We start from the raw sequence: 20,778 nt of genomic DNA on the forward strand, positions 1-20,778 counted from the left end.
TTTTGTCATTGATTGCATTGTAGTCAAGTACTGCTCTTGCTGTATCTTTCCTAATTATAAAAGCAATACTTCTTTGTTTTTCATGACCTGAGTAATAAACAGTGTAACCTAAATGAAAAAGTCCAATCCCAATCCATCTTGGTTCATTAATGCCTAAGATATCAATTTGTACTCATTTCATCTTTCACCATGTTAAGCTTTCCCATTTTAGTGCTTTTTAGATTCCATATTCCTGCTCTAGTTCTGTCTTTGCAGGTACATATTTTTACGTATTTTCTTTTCCTGAATGGAAACTTGATGTCCCAAAGTTTTAATCTAACTACATCATAAGCACCATTAGTTCTCTGAAAGATCCTCAGCTGTTCCTAAGTAGCAGGTTGAGTGCCATCCAGCCTGAGGGACCCATCATATGGCATTATATCATCAGGCATTTTATATATTCTATCCATATGGTTTTCTTAGTAAACATACAAAAGTGATTTATTATTGCCTTCTCTTATGCAGTGTGAATTGATGCCTTTGCCTTTGTCATTAAAGTGATCATCTGCCTCTAGCACCTTTCCGTTTTTAAAAGTAAGACTGAGCTGAACCAAGTGAATTTCATTAGAAATCCTAACACCTTTTTCCAAAAACAAACTGGGAAAAATCAAATAATAAATTAGAGGCTCTTTGAAAACTATTCTCAACATACTATCTGTAAGTGTGGGCAATTAATTATTCTAAATTAGAGTGAATCATTTTTAAGCCAGCTTGATGATGAATGTAAATAACAAAATGTAAACAATTCTGGAAGTCTGCAAGCATTTTTGTTCTGTATTATAATTTTAATTTTAAGTCCTTTATATTTATAGTCCTGGCCACAGAGCTTAAATGGACTCCAGAAGATGGTAGAGGACAGGAAAGCCTGGAGGAACGTTGTCCATAGGGTCGCGATGGGTCGGACACGACTTCGCAACTAACAACAACAACAATTTATAGTCCCTTTGTAGTTTGTAATGTTTTTCATTGACAAAAGATTGTCAGATTTTTGTCTCTACACAAAAGTTTTATGAATTAATTAAAAAAATAAACAACTAAATTAGAATTCCATATATTTTCTAAATAACAAAAACTGAAACATTTATTTTCAGAGCTCTGTTCTGTCCTAATTTAATTAAGAAAAAAAATCATTATAAAATAATTTATATATTTAGGTATGTAAATATTATTTTTTAAAAAGGTTAACCTGATTTATTAAAAATTGACTGTGCTTCATGGAGCTCTTTCTAAAGAGTTCTACTTTTTCTGGAAAGAATTTAGTATGCAACTTGCCTGAAGCAGTTCCCATTAACAGCACAATATGTCTATTAACCTGTATAATGCCCATACCTTCATATCTTTCTCTGAATGTTGCCCAAAGTCGGATAATTTGAAAACTGTTGAAACTTCATTCAGGTATCAAATTGAAATAGTTGAGGAGAAATTTTTATCAGCCTTTGGCATGAAATATTCTCTTTCTCTGATGAAGAAATAAAGAAGAAAAATTTCTGCTGCTCTCTAGCAGCACTTTAGATTCTTCAGGGGCTCCAATGTTATAGCTTTCCAAAAATAAGTAGAATAAAAATCAAGTTACTTTCTGAGAGATCCTTGGTGCTCTCTGAGCTTGATTGTTTTCTGGCAGATATTTTATTACCCAAACTAGGTAACATCATCAGTGATAGCACCAATGCCAGTGTCACTATCAGAAGACACCAAGGACCCCTCATTTCAATCCTGACCTACAAATATTATATTTTATTGGTAAGTTAATTTCTAAATATAATTAAACAAAACTTACAGAATGCTAAATAACAGAGTTGGAAGGGACCTTCTAATCCAACCCTCTGCTCAAGCAGGAGACTACTATTCTAGACAAATGACTATCCAATCGCTTCTTGAAAACCTCTAGTGATGGAGCACCCACAACTTCTGGAGGCAAACTGTTCTCACTGACAGGAAATTTCTCCTTAAGTATAGGTTTGATCTTTCCTTGATACGTTTCATATGTTACATTTTTTTGGTCTGTATTTGGAGAATGCAGGTGCTCTGGAGAATAATTTGACCCCCCTCTTCTCTTTAACTGCCTCTCAAATATTGAAAGACTGCTATCATATCATCTCTAGTCCTTCTCTTCATTAGTCTAGACCAGGGGTAGGCAACCTCGGCTCTTTTATGACTCATGGACTTCAACTCCCAGAATTCCTGAGCCAGCTATGTTGCCTACCCCTGGTCTAGACATACCAGTTCCTGCAACTGTTCATCATATGTTTTAGTCTCCAACTCCCTAACCATCTGTTGCTCTTCTCTGCATTCTTTCTAGAGTATTAACATTTTTTTGTATTGTGGTAACCAAAACTGGACACGGTATTCCAAGTGTGGTCTTATCAGTGCAATATAAAGCGGTACTAGCACTTCATGTGACCTTTATATTATCCCTCTCTTGATGCATCCTAGGACTGCAATTGGCTGTTTTGGCAGCTGCAGCAAATTGCTGGCACATATTTAAGTCATTGTCCACAAGGATGTCTAGATCTCTCTCACAATTACTGCTGTTGAGCCAGGTACCCCCTATTCTGTACCTGTACATTGGTTTAGTAAGAATTAAGTTTGGTATATCTGACCCTTTAGTTCTCCAGTTTTTGGGAAACAAAGTTTTCTGCTAATTTGATTGAAGCCTGAAAAAAAGAGAGACAATATTCAAAAGTAAAAAAATTTCTTCTCACTGCTCCATAATTTTGATAATTCTTTTTTTTTTTGTAATATTTTGATTTTCCAATTTTACATATGAGTATTTAAAAAGCAATGTGGTAGCAGGGTTAATCAATAATTCAATAACAAAATCTTTAGTACAAATCTCAGGTAACATCATCAAATATTTCTTATCTTTTTCCCTTAACATTTAGTATCTTATATTCAAACTACTACATTTCTAATTGTATCAACTCAATGAAAACATCATATTACATTTATTGATACATTTTTAGCTTATAGATATGTTAACTAGTCTGCATAAAACAATCCATATCCTGTTATTAATTTTTACCTAATCTTTAATTTCTCATCAAAATTCCAGTTAATCTTTAATATCCATAATTTTTGAACTTTGGGTAACCAGTTTCCTTTATCTCACTTCATAACAAACTATAATATCCAAAATACACATTTTACCTATTTAAATGTAATCTATTTCCTAAATATTTTCTATTTCCCACCATATTAAATCATCTACTTAATAATAGAATATCCCCTTTGATAGATCAAAACCATTATATATATTGCCTGGGTTAATCAAGAAATCAAACATATTCCTGATAATTAATTTTCATTTCCCTTTTAGGTCTAATTTTTCAATATTAAACAAATCAAATCCTTATTTTCCACTGATTTCCAACTATTTTGAATCTAACAACCAAAATTCCCCTTATCTCAACATCTCCTTTTAATCCTCTAATTGACAATATAAAATCCCCTCTAATAAATCAAAACCCCAATTTTTTCAACCTTATTCTAGCTTTCTTCCTTGGCCAACTAGGCTTCCATATCAGCATTTTTAGATCATCAAATAAATCTCCCTCCATTTTTATATTTGTTATTTGAATTAAAGGAGACCATTTGATTGCCAATTTTCTGGAAGGACTGGCCCATTTGTATTCATTAAATTGTCGCCCTGTTATTCCAGTCCCCTGTATTTGCTCTGATATATTATTCTTCAATTCAATCTGTTCTTCTTCTTTCTCAAATTTCTTCTGGTTTGTATAGAAAGTCATTTCCATTTTCAGTATTGTCACTTCCTTGTCTGGAGTATTTATTTATTTTTTTTATTTTAATCCCATTTATATCCCACCCTTCTCCGAAGACTCAGGGTGGCTTACAATTTAAGCACAAACCAATGTGCTTAGCAATAGCCTTCATTCTATGTATATGCCTGCTTATTAGGGCTTTCCCCCCCAAGCGGCATTATTACAAAGTCAGCTTATTGCCCCCAACAGTCTGGGTCCTCATTTTACCTACCTCAGAAGGATGGAAGTCTGAGTCAACCTTGAGCCTGGTGGGATGCGAACCTGCACTAATTGCAGGCAGCTGGTGTTACTTAAGGAGGCATTAGCCCACTGCTCCACCAAGGCTCTTAAGAGTATCTGTGTATCTGTCAGCTGTACTTCTACTTCTTCTGTTGTCTTCTGCATTATTGATTCTTTAGTTGCAATCAAAATTTGGCTTTGTGCATCTAAGCTGGTGTCTTGGTCTTTTATTTTAGGTCTCATTTTATCACAAGCTGAATGGATAGTTTCATGTATTGCTTTTAGCGTGGAAAGAATTTTTTCCTGATCTTCATCCATCTCTTTTGCTTTTTGTAAACAATCTTTCTAGTAAAAGTTGTTTGCTAAGCAAAAGTCAGTAAGGGTTTACATTCACAGTTCAAGTAGGCCAATTTCACTGTCCAGCTGTTCTCTTACAGTCAGGAAAGGCTTATCTACGTCTGGGCTGTGAGTCAAATCTCTTTTTAGGAAATAACAAATTACCATACCAAGCTTCACTACAAGATGTCACTGGTACCGTTTAAGATTTTTTAAATCCTGATTTTTTCTATTTTATTTCTTTTTTCCAATTTTATTTCTTTTTTGAAGATAATAGCAAGAATTTCCAGTAAAAATAGGACACTTTTTGGTCCCCAAGTTTCAGAAGCATATAAATCCAATTTGATTAAAATTGTTCTTTTTGATGCTTGATTCCCCTGAGTAGTCAGACGCCGCTATTGTTATAGGGTGGGATAGAAATTCCCTTCCGTCTCTCCTCACAGGGGGAAGATACTTCAAAAAGCTTTTACAGGAAAGTACTTAGGGTAAAGAAAAGATAAGATCTCACCCAGCTTCATCTGTGTTGCTTTCAATGTGCTTGTAGTAAGTTTGACTTTGGCTGTCAGCAGCTAAGTGATGGGCCATATTGCTATGGCCAATCTTTTTCCCGTTGGCTTGAAGAGTTGCCCCGGATCAAGCAGAAGGGCTGCCGCCCTTCCACAATCAAGCAGGGGGTCCTCTCCTTGCTCATTGCCCCTATAGGGTGACTTTCGACCCTTTCCAAGGTCCCCCAGCAGGTTAAAACCGGATGCTGGAGACAGAGATTGCTTGAATGCATCCGCCAATGCCACGATGGCAAACCGGAAGTCCATAATTTTGATAATTCTTAAACCTATTATAGGCATGGACTTTTAAATGCCATTCTTTGGATTCAAATTTTGCAACATTGAAAAATTCCTTGTATTCCCAGTCTCCTGGCAGAAGACCCTGAAGAGGAGGGAGATCAATGTCGGATATGCCAAATTGCAGGAGGATCTGTAACCAATCCTCTGCTAGAACCTTGTGGATGTGGAGGAAGTCTTCGATTTGTCCATCAGGAATGTCTAAAGTCATGGTTAAAGGCTAAAATAAAATCAGGTATGGTTACAGGTTCAAATAGTAAACAAATATTAGCATAAACATTTTGGAGGTTTTATTTATTTATTTTATTCAACCACACTGGCATCAAGAGAAAGAAAACCAGATAATGTTGCTAATAATCTTCCTGCATCTGTAATAATGCAACAATCTTATTTTAATTTTTGTGTTTTTATTTTGTTTGTGTTAATTGTGTTAAGAACATGGATATGTATTGGACTTACAAACATACAGTTGCAAGAAAAAGTATGTGAACCCTTTGGGATTACGTGGAGTTTTGCATGAATTGGCCATAAAATGCGCTCTAAACGTCATGTAAGTCACAACAATAGAAAAACACAGTCTGCTTAAAATAATACTACACAAACATTAGCTGTTGTCATGTTTTAATTGAACATAAGATGGAAACATTCACAGTGCAGGGTGGAAAAAGTATGTGAACCTTTGGACTTAATAACTGGTTGACCCTCCTTTGGCAGCAATAACCTCAACCAAACATTTCCTGTAGTTGCAGATCAGACCTGCACAACGATCTGGGGTAATTTTGGACCACTCCTCTTCACAAAACTGTTTCAGTGTAGCAATATTCTTGGGATGTCTGGTGTGAATCGCTTTCTTAAGGTCATGCCACAGCATTTCAATTGGGTTGAGGTCAGGACTGTGACTGGGCCACTCCAGAAGGCGTATTCTGTTCTGTTGAAGCCATTGTTTTGTTGAATTATGTATGCTTTGGGTCATTGTCCTGTTGCATCACCCATCCTCTGTGGAGCTTCAGTTGGCGGACAGATGGTCGTACGTTTTCCTGCAAAATGTCCTGATAAACTCTGGAATTCATTTTCCCATCAATGACAACAATCCATCCAGGCCCTGAGGCAGCAAAGCAGCCCTAAACTATGATGCTCCCTCCGCCATGTTTTACAGTGGGGATGAGGTTTTGATGTTGGTGTGCTGTGCCTTTTTTTCTCCACACATAGTGTTGTGTGTTTTTCTCAAACAACTCAATTTTGGTTTCATCTGTCCACAGTATATTTTGCCAGTAGTGCTGTGGAACATCCAGGTGCTCTTTTGCAAACTTCAAATGTGCTGCAATATTTTTTTTGGACAGCAATGGCTTCCTCCGTGGTGTTCTCCCATGTACTCCATTCTTGTTTAATGTTTTCCTTATTGTAGATGTGTCAACAAAAATGTTAGCATGTGCCAGAGATTTCTGTAGGTCTTTAGATGACACTCTAGGATTCTTCTTTACCTCATTAAGCATTATGTGCTGTGCTCTTGCAGTCATTTTTACAGGATGACCACGCGTAGGGAGAGTAGCAACAGTGCTAAACTTTCTCCATTTGTAGACAGTCTGTCTTACCGTGGACAAATGAACATCAAGGCTTTTGGAGATACTTTTGTAACCCTTTCCAGCTTCATGCAAGTCAACAATTCTTGATCGTAGGTCTTCTGAGAGCTCTTTTCTGCGAGGCATGGTTCACATCGGACAGTGCTTCTTGAGACCAGTAAACCCAAAACAGGTGTGTGTTTTTAAAGGGCAGGACAGCTGTCAGCAACACATCCAATATCATCACACTGATTGGAGTCAAGGTTGGCTCACTCCTGGCTCCAATTAGCTCTTGGAGAAGTCATTAGGCTAGGGGTTCACATACTTTTTCCACCCTGCACTGTGAATGTTTCCATCTTATGTTCAATTAAAACATGACAACAGCTAATGTTTGTGTAGTATTATTTTAAGTAGACTGTTTTTCTATTGTTGTGACTTACATGACGTTTAGAGCGCATTTTATGGCCAATTCATGCAAAACTCCACGTAATCCCAAAGGGTTCACATACTTTTTCTTGCAACTGTATAAAAGAGTTTCACATAAGCATTTTCAATATATTGTAACAATATATCATTATAATAATCCATAGCTAATCTTAACTAGGTATGGATTAACTGCATTTGATTTTTACTTTATTTTTTATTGAAGGCAGGTTACGTTCAATGTGCATGCTTAAATAAGCCTGCTTAAAGCACCTCAACTAATCATTTTCGGTGCCCATGCTTTCCATCATTGAGCTTAATGTGTCTTACTCATATCTACTGTATTTATATGAAAGGAAAATACTCTGAATTTTAGACTGCACTGTAATTTCCTACATCAATTTACAAAATTAATTAATGGACCTTACAGTGTATGATTTCACATTATCATACTTGATAAATAAATGAATTAAACTCACAGTAATCCATTTTTTAATATCTGCAGTTTTTGGTATCCATAATCTACCTTTTGTTCATGGGCAAGCTTCCCCCAGTTTCCTAGCACTTTGCAATATTCTTATCATATGTGATTGTTCTCTTCCTTTATATAATTTTCTCTACAGCAAAAATAAACAAATGCATCCGTTCCTCCAATTTCCCAGTTTTATTGTAAATGTTTGCCAAAAATTTATTTTATTTTTATTTTAATTCCATTTATATCCCGCCCTTCTCCGAAGACTCAGGGCGGCTTACAAGCTTAGCAGTAGCCTTCATTCTATGTATATGCCTGCTTATTAGGGCTTTCACACACACCCCAAGCGGCATTATTACAAAGTCAGCTTAATTGCCCCCAACAATCTGGGTCCTCATTTTACCTACCTCAGAAGGATGGAAGGCTGAGTCAACCTTGAGCCTGGTGGGATGCGAACCTGCACTGATTGCAGGCAGCTGGTGTTACTTAAGGAGGCATCAGCCCACTGCTCCACCAAGGCTCTTGTCCTTGAGTAGGAAAGAAAAGCAGCTATGCTTACTGCCTTGTAGGGACAGTTAGAATAGAATAGAGCTGAAAGGGACCATGGAGATCTTCTAGTCCAGCCCCTGCTCAAGCAGGAGAACCTATACCATTTCAGACAAGTGACTGTCTAGTCTCTTCTTGAAAATCTCCAGTAATGGAGCAACACGATTTCTTTAGGCAAGTTGTTCCACTGGCTAATTGTCCTCACTGTTAGGAAGTTTCTCCTTAATTACAGGTTGCTTCTCTCTTTGATCAGTTTCCAACTATTGTTTCTTGTCCTGCCCTCTGGTGCTTTGGAGAATATCTTGACCCCTTCTTCTTTGTGGCAGCCCCTCAAATACTGGAATACTGCTATCATGTCACTCCTATGTTTTCTTTTCTTTAGACCAGGCTTTTCAACCTTTTCACCCATGGTACAACTTTTAGCATATGGCAACATCTGAGTACCACCAATCACCGAGCAATGTGTCAAAACCTGATGACCAAAAAAAAAAAAAAGGTGGGGGAAAAAAGTGATGAAGTACAGGTAGTCCTCAACTTACAACAGTTTGCTTAGTGACTGTTCGAAGTTACAATGGCACTGAAAAAAGTGCCCCCCAAGCCACAGCCAAGCAAGACACCTGTCTGCCCACCTGGCGGCACTCTTCCTCCTGTCTAAGGTTTTCATTGTTGTGAGCATTTCTATTAAGGATTGGCAGCGGGGGTGGGGAGTGGGGGGTGGGGTGTTTGGTTTTTATTCCCCCCATTTGCTGGGTGGTTGCAGCAGGTTTTGGTCACTTCACATGACCCTGGGACACTGTGACAGTCATAAATATGAATCAGTCACCAAGCATCTAAATGTAAATCACAAGACCCTGGAGATGCTGCAACATTCCAGCTGATCGGCGCTTCTTCTGGGCTCAGCAGAAGCGCCAAGATCAGTGCCGAGCTCCAGTTGGAGCCTAGCGCTGATCCTGGGGCTTCCGGTGAGCCCTGACAACCCTGCAGCTCCAGCCATCTCTCGCTCAGGCTTGTGCGGTGCTGTCACCAGTTCAGCTCATTCCCCTCCCCTGCTACCACTTTTCTAGGATTTTCATGTACCACCTGCCAGGTCCCAATGTACCACAGGTGGTACTAGTACCACTGTTTGAAAAGCCCTGCTTTAGACTAGCCAAACCCAATTTCTGCAGCCGTTCTTGATATGTTTTAGTTTCCAGGCCTTTGGTCATCTTAGTGGCTCTTCTCTGAATTTTTCCCAAAGTCTCAAAATTGGTTGCAGTATTCCAGGTGTGGTCTTACTATGGTTTTATAAAGTGGTACTAATACTTTGTGTGATCTTGATTCTATGCCTCTGTTGATACAACCCTTTTTTGGCGGCGGCTGCGCACTACTGGCTCATATTCAAGTGAGTCCACTAGGACTCCAAAGTCTCTCTCACAGTTACTGTTTTTGAGCCAGGTCTTGCCTAATCTATACTTATACCTTTGATTTTTTTCATGCCTAAATGTAAAAATTTGCTTTTTTCCACATTAAAGATCATTTTGTTGGATAGGACTCATTGTTCAAGTTTGTCAAGATCTTTTTGGATCCTGAGCTTGTCTTCTGGAGTGTTGGCTATTCCTTTCAGTTTAGTGTCATCTGCAAATTTTATGAGTTCTCCTTCTATTCCCTCATCTAAGTCATTAATGAAGATATTGAAGAGTACTGGGCCTAAGACAGAGCCTTGTGATACCCCACTACTTACTTATCTCCATGTGGATGTAGAACCATTGAGGACTACTCATTGAGTATGGTTTGTCAGCCAGCTACAAATATATTTGGTGGTGATATTGTCTATTCCACCTCTTTCTAGCTTTCCAAGAAGTAGGTTGTGGTCTACTTTGTCAAATATCTTACTGAAATCTAAGTATACTATGTCCACAGTGTTTTGCTGGTCTACTAATTTAGTCACTTTATCAAAGAATGAAATAAGATTGGTTTGGCATGATCTGTTTTTAACATACCCATGCTGGCTACTAGTTATAACTTTGTTTGCTTCTAGTTGTTCACAGATCTGTTTTTTGATTATCTTTTCCAGGATCTTCCCAGGTATTGATATTAGATTGATTGGTCTGTAGTTTCCTGGGTCTGTTATTTTTCCTTTCTTGAAAATAGGAACCACAACAGCCCTTTTCCAATACTCAGGTACTTTCCCAATGCTCCAGGATTTTTGAAAGATATGGTGCAATGGTTCTGAGATAACATCTGCCAGCTCCTTCAGAACTCTGGGATGTAATCTGTCAGGTCCTCATGGTTTATATTTATCAAGGTCAGATAGGTGTTCTCTTACCATTTTTTGCTTATTTTAATTTTTATTTCTAATTTGTCTTTTGCAGTAGTTTTTTTGGCATGTTGGGCTATAATTTCTTTTTGTGTGAAGATTGATGCAAAGAATGAGTTAAGCAGCTCTGCTTTCTTTCTACTGTCTGTTATTTCCTTGCCATCTTATGTCAATAGTGGACCTATAGTTTCCTTGACTTTTTTCGTTATTAATATGTTGAAACTTTTTTTATTGTCCTTGATTTCTGTTGCAAGTCTTTGTTCATTCTGAGCCATTTTTCCTGACTTCATCTTTGCATGTTCTGGCTGTCTGCTGATAATCAGCCTTAGTTATGTTCCCCTCTTTCCATTTTGTGTACTTGTCCTTTTTGCTTTCAATTTGTCAGAGAGATCTTTGTGCAGCCATGCTGGTTTCTTCTTGAATTTCTTGTTTTTCTTTTTCAGTGGTATTGTGCTGGACTGGGCTTCTATGATCACATTTTTCAGTGTTTCCCATGCTTCTTGAATTGTTTTCCCCTTTAGGATTTTCATCCATGGAATCTTTCCTAGGTTCTCTCTGAGTTTGTTAAAATCACCTCTTTTGAAGTTTAAGACAGGGCTTTTCAACTGGTGTTACGCATACCACCAGTAGTACATTGGCACCTGGCAAGTAGTATGTGACCCTGCCCACCCTAGCCAAGTGTAGCAGGGGAGGGAATGAGCCAAAGCAGTGCAGTGCAGGACTTGCTGTGACAGAGTCCTCAGGAGCTGCAGGAATGCTGGGGCGAGACAAAGGCCTGGGATCGGCACTTCTGGCTCATCCAGAAGAGAAAGGAGGAGGGGGGGCAGAGACAGGAGAGGATATAAAAGGAGGCAGTTTTGGCAGGAGAGAGAGAGAAAAAAAAAGATGCAGCCTTTGGAAGAGGAAGAGTCAGCTGGAGTTGCACTGAAGGGAAAAGAAGGAGGAGGAGGGGAGAGAGAAGAGATAAAACAGGCCAGCTGTTAAAGAGATAAAACAACCCACCTTGGCATGCACAGAGGAGGTGGAGACCGCGTGGGGTCTGGAGTCCCAGGTGATTGTTTTGCCCCACAGTCTGACTGCATTCTGAGCACTTCCCTTTTACCTGGGATGCCAGGCCCCACATGGTCTTCGCCGCCTCTGCATGTGCCAAGGTGGGTTCGGCTTCTTGCCAGCTTCGCCTCGCCCAGCCCAGCCTCTCGGCACAGTGAGGAGAACACCACTGCCTGCCAAAACCAAGCAGGCTGGGGTCTGGGTGGCGTAGCGCAAGTAATGTGGACTCACTCTGCTTGCAGTGTCCCCTCTCCCGGAGCCCACAGAGCTGGGTGTGTCAAGTGTGCAAAGGGATGGTGCCTTTCTTCATTCCTTGTGGAGGCTGACCTCTCCCCTGCTGCGTTTCTTGCCTGTTTTTCTCCCTCCCTCATCACAAATATCTTTTCGCCACTCTGCTCTTAAGGCTGTGCGGCTCTTGTCCAGGAATTTACAGTGGACTTTAAAGCTCTGGCCACCAGCAGCATGGCCACCAGTTGTGCTAGGAGCCTCTCCCCCTCCCCTTTCTGGGCATGGAGGGAGGGAGGAAGGGAGGGAGGGAGGAGATGGGAATGACAAAGGGAGGCAGAGAAGAAAGGAAGGAAAGAAGGAAGGAAGGAAGGAAGGAAGGAAGGAAGGAAGGAAGGAAGGAAGGAAGGAAGGAAGGAAGGAAGGAGGAACAATGGGAGGGAGGGAAGGAAGGATGGGACAATGAGGGAGGGAAGGGAGTAATGAAGGGACAATGAAAGGGAGGGAAGGAAAGAAGGAAGAGACTGTGAGGGAAGGAAGGTTGGGACAAAGAGAGGGAGGGAAGGGAGGAAGGAAGAGACAATGAGAGGGAGGGAAAGAAGGAAGAGACAATGGGAGAGAAGGAAGGAAGGTTGGGACAATGAGAGGGAGGAAAGGAAGGAAGGAATGAGAAGCAAGGAGGCAGGGAAAGAGGGACGGTAGGGATGGAGGGAGCAAGGAAGGAAAGAAGGAGGGAGATTAGAATGAGAGGGAGGAAGGGTCTGAGCGAAGTCCTGCCCTTTTGCCATCCCCTTGCCCCCTCCTCCTGGCCTATCCTGATGGTCTCCCATCCTATCGCTAAGGATGTTTTGGTTACAAAGCCAAGTCTTCTCATATGGAGAGGGAGTGCACCTCCCTCTGACCCAAGCACTTTGCCCTCCTGCACCCACCATGAGCAATCTGGCCAAGGAGAGCAGGCACATCAGCAGCAGCCTTGACGAGGAGGTAAGGACAGCCAGGCACCCCCTTGTGGAAGTGGGACTGGAGTGGGTTGGGTTGCAGGGTCCTAGTGCCCCGGGAGCTCGAGGGCCGGGCTGCCCACTCCACTCTGGGAGTTCCCCATGTGGCCCAAGAAGGACACGAAGGGTCCTCCAGTGGACCATGTCCTGGCACCCACCTTAGTCCCACCCCCTCCACTGGAGACCCACAGATCCCCCAGCCCCACCCACAACCCCTACAGGCACCCCATGAGTTGAGCGACATTGAGCTGGCCATGGCCCCCTAGGCTAGGGCTTTTTAACTGGTGGTACGCTTACCATTTGTGGTACTTTGGCACATGGCAAGTAGTACGTGACCATCCTAAAGAAGTGTAGTGGGAGGGGAATGAGCTGAAGTGGACCCAAGCCTGAGGGAGAGGGTCAGCAGAAGCCCCAGGAGCATTGGCAGGGCTCCAGCTGATTGGTGCTTCCAGAAGCAGCGCAGAGCTGGAAGTGAACTGAAGAGAAAAGTGGGGGGGGGGAAGGAGAGAGGATATAAAAGGTGGTGGTTTTGGCAGGAAAGGGGGGAAAAAGACAATAGGGACAGAGAAGGGGATAGAGAAGAAGCTGTGGAAAGAGACAGAGAGGAAACATGGACAGGGAAGAAGCAGCAGCTGTTGCTGGAAAAAATGGTCCCCTGGTTCATTTTCTTCAGTCAGGAGAATGCAATCAGTGCTGATGAAATGAAAAGCCAGGAGACGAGCATGTCAGAAAGAAGGTGGGTTTATTTCGGAAGCCAGTGGGTTTCTGATCAGCTGGCAGCTTGAATGGATTACCATAAGGATTTTTATACAGTTTTTACAGCATTTTGTATTTCAGAGGCTCAGTTTGTGTGCTTTGGTTTTTGGAATATTTTAGTCTGTTTCACAAAGGCTAGCAATGAATTCAAAGTGTTGGCTTCCGTAAGTTTAATTCCTTTAAACAAATGTAATTAGTTTTACCCCCTTATCTTGAGTCTGTCTATGGCTTTTAGCAAGTTTTCTTTGTAGGTAAACAGGCTTTATTTAAGGTTATCGCTTTTTGCAATTGCCAAGCCTTTTAGGCTCAGGTTGCTACATTGTTTAAAACTGAGACATGCCTGAGGCAGCTTAAAGAGAAAAAAACCTCCGGAATTTAGTGTTTCTTTATTCTGGGAGGCTTTTGTGAGCCTTTCTTGATTTGTGCTTGATTCCTGTGTCTTTAAGGGTACAGGGAAGGGACTAGGGGGGTACATTCTTACTACACTGTGGGAGGAGAGCTCAGAAGGCAGGGAGGAAGAAGAGGAGAGGGAGAGAGGAAGAAGGGCCGATTATCTAGCTGAGGGGTCTACAAACTTAGCAACTTTAAGACATGTGGACTTCAACTCCCAGAATTCCTCAACCAGCCATGATGGCTGAGGAATTCTGGGAGTTGAAGTCCACAAGCCTTAAAAGTGCTAAGTTTGAAGACCCCTGATCTAGTGGTGCATATTAATAAACATGGATAAATTCATCATATATTTGTCAGTGCAAAGGGAAAGTGATTCAGCAAAGGAACAGCCACCAAAGAAATTAAAACTGGTACTTTTTTACTTTTTTCTACAGTTTGTAACATTTTATTAGATTATAGAATAAAATACAAAAATACAAAAGCAAATAGTAGGATACAGTGGGGAGGAAAAAGGGGGAGAAAGTGGGGGGAAGAAGGGAAAAAGAGCAGACTTCCTCTGTTGCAGTAGAAGGAAGCATTAACATTGAACCTCAACTTTTTACTTTTCCATAATATTATAAACTAGCCATTTCTATAAAACAAGTGAATCTAATCATTAAATCCCCAAATCCTCCCCCCCCTTTTTTTTTAGTCATCAGGTTTTTGACACCTTGCTAAGCACTGGTGGTACTCAAATATTGTCATGTCCTAAAGTGGTACAATCTGTGAAAAGTTTGAAAGGCCCTGTATTACTTGTAGTTCACAGATATAAGAACATATTAAGGATAGGTGGAAACTTTCAGGTTTTTATAGCAAGTAGTTTATCCATTGTAGTGTCTGTGTATCACATATATGAACTTTATATATACTTAGAATTATTACCAGAAACCTATATAGCTGAGGTGATCGTTAGATGGGATTCTCACCTCCATTTTGCATGACTATATATATACCTCCATTCCCTCCTTTTTTGTTTTATTTTACTGCTGCAGTAGCTGGATTGTTCTGCATCCATTTGAATTGCTAAGTGAAACACTTTATTTCTTATTTCTTTTTATTCCTGGTCATTTTGTTCTTCAGCAATTTCTATCTATTTATTTTTCATTTTATTATCTTAGGAAAACACCAGTAGTAAAAAGAAATCTGAGGATTGGTATTGGTTTCAGACTTCTCATATTAGGGTATTACTAAGCAACTTTTTATAAATGCTCAAAAAATGTGCAATAAATTGCCTCCAACACAAAAGAATTATATTTTCCTATTAATGTAAGAACCAATTTGGTTTAGTGGTTAAGGCATTAGGCTAGAAACTGGGAGAACAAGAATTCTAGTCCCACCGTGGGCATAAAGCCACCTGGGTGATTTGGGACCAGTCACTCTCTGTCTAGGAAGGAGACAATGGCAAATCAGTTCCAAAATCTTGCCAAGAAAACTGGAGGGACCTGCCCAAGTAGTCTCCAGTCATTTGAACACACACACACACACACACACACACACACACACACACATTATCTGTACATCTGAAGCATGTCTCAACTGCACAGTTACCCTGTGGTAAGATAAATTTCATAAACAAATAAATGTCTGTAAAATGGATATCAATATGTTAGCATCAGTAAACAAAATACTAATTCTATAATGTGATTGTGGCTACAAAATGGATATACAGCCATGAACTGATCAAATATGTAGTAAAATAATTGGAGAGTATATTCAACTATTTAAACTCCAGTAAATCTATCCTACAAATAAGATAGCAAAAAACCTTTGTGTTCATTAGGTGCTGAACTTGGTGCAGTGAAAACCTGTGAACTGTGTAAGCAGACTCTCACTGTAGATCTTGATGATTTTAATGTGAATGACTACTACAGGAATCACCAACAATCTCGGGTAAGAAATCAGCTACTCTGGTAAATCCATGCTTTGTTGAAGAAAGCAAATATTTTTGATTATCTTCCTTGATGAAAACTCAACCTGCCTGAAACCCAGAAATCTAAAGGAGAATTTTATGCAATATCTTCCTAATCTTATCCTCAATCTATGAGAAAAAAAGCCTTCTATAACTGTTAAGCACATTAGTGTGATTTGTTAATTGATTATGCGCCATTAAGTTGATGCCAACTCTTAATAGCCATAGATATAAATCTCAGGATGGCTGGTTCCCAATCAGATCCTTTAGGTCTTCCAATGGTATACCTATCCTTTGCTGTAATTGAATCAGTTTGCTACTGCTCATCTTTTCTTTCCTTTTCTTCCATCTTTTCCAACATTATAGACTTTTCTAGACAATTAGGTCTTTACATAATGTGTCCAAAATATGATAATTTCAACTTGGTAATTCATGCCTTGAGCCATGTGTTTTCTTAGCAATTTGTGGTATTCTCAGGAGTCTTCTCCCAACATTCTAGAAGGCAGAACTATCCTCCATTTCAGTATCTTCATTGTCAGTTCTATCTGTTACCATATCGTCATTTAGTTTGGTCTTTTTTTTTACTGTGCTCCAGTAAACAGTGTAACTTTCTGACTGAAAGTGTCCAGTTGTAGTCCATTTCATTCTGCTGATGTTAAGATATCAGTATGTAGTTGAATTATTTTATAGGTCACTGTGTTGAACTTTCCCATATTCATGCTTTTCATGTCAAATGGTCCCACTGAAGCTTGCCTTTGCAGCTTCAGATTTTCTTTCCTACATTGCAAAATCAATAACCAGACAACCACAAGGCTTTAATCTACATACCATTAGTATTCCAAAATATCCTTAATCCTTCTTTAGTAGATTATTAAATGCCATCTAAACTGAAGGGCTTATTTTATCCAGCACTGTATCAACTCACATTTATTTGTTTATTTGATTGTTCATTTTTTTTGTTTGTTTGTTTATCAAAGTTCTAAATTGCCAATCTCCCTGAAAGTGGGATTCAGTACAATATAATATAACTAATAAATAAAAATATATAAAATCAACATAAAAATTAAATTAAGGTTAAAAATTTTAAATTTTATCTGTCCATACAGTTTTCTTGCTAAAATACAAATTTATGACTGCATTCTCCCACACAGTATAAAATGATTTATTTGTTCATTTTATTTGTAGCCTACCTTTATTATTTTTACAAATAACTCAAGGCAACAAACATAGCCAATACATTTTTCCCAACAAGACTGTGAGGTGAATTGGGCTGAGAGAGAGTGATTGGCCCTAAGTCACCCAAGTGGCTTTCATGGATGCTTTAACCACTAGACCAAACTGGCTTCATTGTCTTTGTTATTAAATTCATAAACTGGCTCATTGCCTTTTTCATTGAATTCATAAACTGCCTCCAGCATTCTCCTATATTGCTGTCTAATATAAGGGCCTCCTTGCTTTAGCTGAGCAGGGAGGATGACTTTCATGCCTTGGGTGACCCTGCAGGAAATATGAACTCTTGACATTTCTTCCCAGCATTATTTGCTGATCTATCTCAGGAACATCTCCTTGCCATGATGACACACCATACTGGCATGTAAAAGGTTGAAGCATATTAATATAAAAGTAGACTTTTCCACCTTAACGCTATTCCAGTCACAACTTTGATATGTATGCAGTCTGTAATGATTTTTCCCATTATCCAGGAGGCAGACAGGTGACCTCTCAAACTGTGAGTAGAAGCAGCATTTCCTCAGACTACATAGACATCTAGTACATACTCCACTAATGAAAAAAAATAATGAAATTTGTGTCATGACATCACAAAGAAAATGTTTTTGTAATCCACCCTCAACTTACAACAGTTTGCTTAGTCACTGTTTGAAGTTACAACAGCACTGAAAAATGTGACATGACCATTTTTCACACCATTGCAGCATCCTCAGGGTCATGTGATTTACATTTGGACGCCTGGCAACTGATTTATATTTCTGATGGTCATCATGTCCTAGGGTCAGGTGATTCCCTTTTTGCAACCTTTTGACAAGCAGTCAATGGCTGGGGGGCATGGCCAGCTCAATGTCGCTCAGCTCGGGGTTGCCTCTGGGTGGTGGGATCTCGAGGTCTCTGATGGAGGGGGTTGAGACTGGGGTGGGCACCAGGGCATGGTCTACCAGAGGAGCCTCACCGTCCCTCTTGGGTCACACGGGGGACTCCCAGACGGTGAGGTAGGCTGCCCAGAGCCCTGGGCAGTGGAGGGCAACTGCCCAGCCTGGCTCTCAAGCTCCCGAGGCACTAGAATCCTGCAGCTCAACCCAGTCAGCCCCAATTCCATGAGGGGGCGCCTGGCTGCGCTTACCTCCTCCTCAAGGTTGCTGCTGCTGTGCTCACTCTCCTTGGCCAGGTTGCTCATTGTGGGTGCAGGAGGACAAAGTGCTTGAGTCAGAGGGAGGCGCACTCCCTCTCCACATGAAGATATCAGGCTTTGTAACCAAAGCATCCTTCGCGATAGGATGGGAGACCACTGGGAGAGGAGGGGGTAGGGGAATGGTAAAAGGGCAGCAGGGCTACTGATGGCCAAGTGTTAAGGCAGAACTTCCCACAGAGTCTCCCTCTCTCCTATTATAATCTTCCTTCCTTCCTTCCTTCCTTCCTTCCTTCCTTCCTTCCTTCCTTCCTTCCTTCCTTCCTTCCCTCTTCATTCTCCTTTCTACTTCCCCTCTTTCAATCTTTTTCCTTCCTTGCTCTCTTCCCCTCTTTGTCTTTCCTGTTTTCCTTTCTCCTTTTCTGGCCGTTCTTGGATGCTTAAATGCGAAAGGGGAAACATTTCTCAATGCCTCCTTGCCTTGTGATCAAATGCCACTTTTGCTAGTAGTTTGTGGCCATTTAAAAGACTGAGAACAAACCAGGCCCTGGTTTGCTGGGGGCGTCCATAGACAACAGTACAGCAAAACTGTCAAAATGGTGGCCATGATAGTTGATCAGAGCTCATCCATTTTTTATGTGCAACAGCTTTAGCGTTTAGGAACAGAGGTAAGTTAATTGCTTTTCTATTAATACATAATCCTTAAAAGGACTCTCTTGTAGGAACCGTGCCTTGGTCTAATTCAGACTGGAAATATAGCAAAGGAAAATATTTTCCCCACTCTGCTTTGTCCTGTTTTCTCCACTGGAAATGGCTGTTTGCAACACACAAGGAGGGGATACTTTCCTAATATCAATGTTAACTTGGATTGCCAATAAAGTCTTATATGTGACAAAACAGAACTGCTTTCTCCTTTGAACCCAAGTCTCAATGAATCCAGCATTGAAGCAGAACTGCGTGAACTGGGCCATCTCCAACCAAGTTGCCTCTCCTTCCTTCCTTCCTTCCTTCCTTCCTTCCTTCCTTCCTTCCTTCCTTCCTTCCTTCCTTCCTTCCTTCCTTCCTTCCTTCCCTTTCTCCTTCCTTGCTTCCCTCCCTCTCATTTTAATCCATCCATCCTCTTTCTTTCCTTGCTTCCTTTCTTCCTTGCTTCTCATTCCCATCTCCTTCTTCCTTTTTTCCTCCCTCACTGCCTCCCTCCTTCTCATTCCCATCTCCTTCCTTCCTTCCCTGGTTCTCATTCCCATCTCCTTCCTTCCTTTTTCCCTCCCACCCTGCCTCCCTCATTCTCATTCCCATCCTTCCTTCCTCCCTCTTTCTCCCTCCCTCCTTCCTTCCCTCCCTTCCTTCCCTGCTTCTCATTCCCATCTCTTTCCTTCCTCCACACTTAGGAAGGGATGACGGGAGGGGGAGAGATTGCCAGCGCTGCTGGTGACCATGCTGCCCCCAGCTGTAGCTATCCCACATGGGCAGGGGCAGTCCCAGTGAAAGGGAAGCCTTGTGGCTGAGAGCCTAGGTCAGTGAGTGGGCCATGGAGGTGCTGGTGGCGGGTGTGGCGCTGATCTACATCCTGGATGCAGCCAGCCTTAGATCCATGAGGCAGTCCTGGAGCCACCAAAGGGCTATCCTGCCGCCTCTGCTCCGCCCCTTGGGGATGTACACAGGAGGTGGCGAACGTGGAGTGCCGTTATCCTGGGAAAAAGGGAAGCACTTCTCGTGCCTCTTTTCTTTCTGAGCGGTAAGCAGGGATGTCGGGCACTTGCCATCTCCTGTACACACACCCAGGGGTCGGAGCAGGGGCAGCCCCTCACTGGCCCTTTCCCACCAAAACCTTCTTTTAGATCTTTTCCTCTCTTCCCCCTCCTCCTCCTTTTCTCTTCAGTGCACCTCCAGTTCTGGAAGCGCCAATCAGCTGGAGCCCAGTGTTGATCCTGGGGCTGCTGCTGGGCCCCAACAGCCCTGCAGCTCCAGCCGTCTCTCCCTCAGGTTTGTGCAACACTGCTGCCAGTTTAGCTCATTCCCTTCCCCCGCTACCACTGGTCTAGGATGGTCGTGTACCACCAGCCAGGTGCCAATGTACCACCGGTTGAAAAGCCCTGCCTTAGACAATGTTGTTAATATATGCAAAGAATTTTTTTTTAAAAAATGTTTTGTTTGTATCATGCTAGCTTTGCATTTACTTTTTAAATTAAAACACCTTTCTTAAAATATCAAATGGTGTAGAGAGTCTGTAAGGCACTAACATTAGCATTATATTGGCAATTCCAGAACTATGTAATACTATTACTTTGAGGTTAATGCATGTAGAAAAAGTAATTTGCCATAGAGCCAAGTTGGCTCAGTCTTTTTCATTATATTTTTTACAATAATCTTTACTAAAATGTACACACATAAAGTAAAAAATACAGATTAAAGAAATTATATAAAAAAGAAAAAAGTGAAAAGAGATAGAAAAAAGAAAAGAAAAAGATTATTCCCACCTCCCTTCCGTCAAGCGTAAACAATCTGATTAACTTTATATCTTTTCTAGTACTTCAA

At 40.9% G+C, this 20,778-nt stretch overlaps 1 protein-coding gene across 1 annotated transcript in view; it reads left to right on the plus strand.

The window, feature by feature from the left end:
* MARCHF10 (membrane associated ring-CH-type finger 10) overlaps positions 1 to 20,778 on the plus strand; it is a gene marked incomplete at its 3' end in the record, with an annotated part of 74,776 nt that overhangs the window by 37,616 nt on the left and 16,382 nt on the right. The window contains exons 7-8 of the mRNA XM_081345021.1: positions 5,284 to 5,450; positions 15,750 to 15,859. Coding sequence (XP_081201147.1) covers positions 5,284 to 5,450; positions 15,750 to 15,859 — 277 coding nt within the window. The remainder of the gene's footprint in view (positions 1 to 5,283; positions 5,451 to 15,749; positions 15,860 to 20,778) is intronic.

Source organism: Vipera berus (assembly GCF_964194415.1).
Source record: "Vipera berus genome assembly, chromosome: Z".
Taxonomy (NCBI): domain Eukaryota; kingdom Metazoa; phylum Chordata; class Lepidosauria; order Squamata; family Viperidae; genus Vipera; species Vipera berus.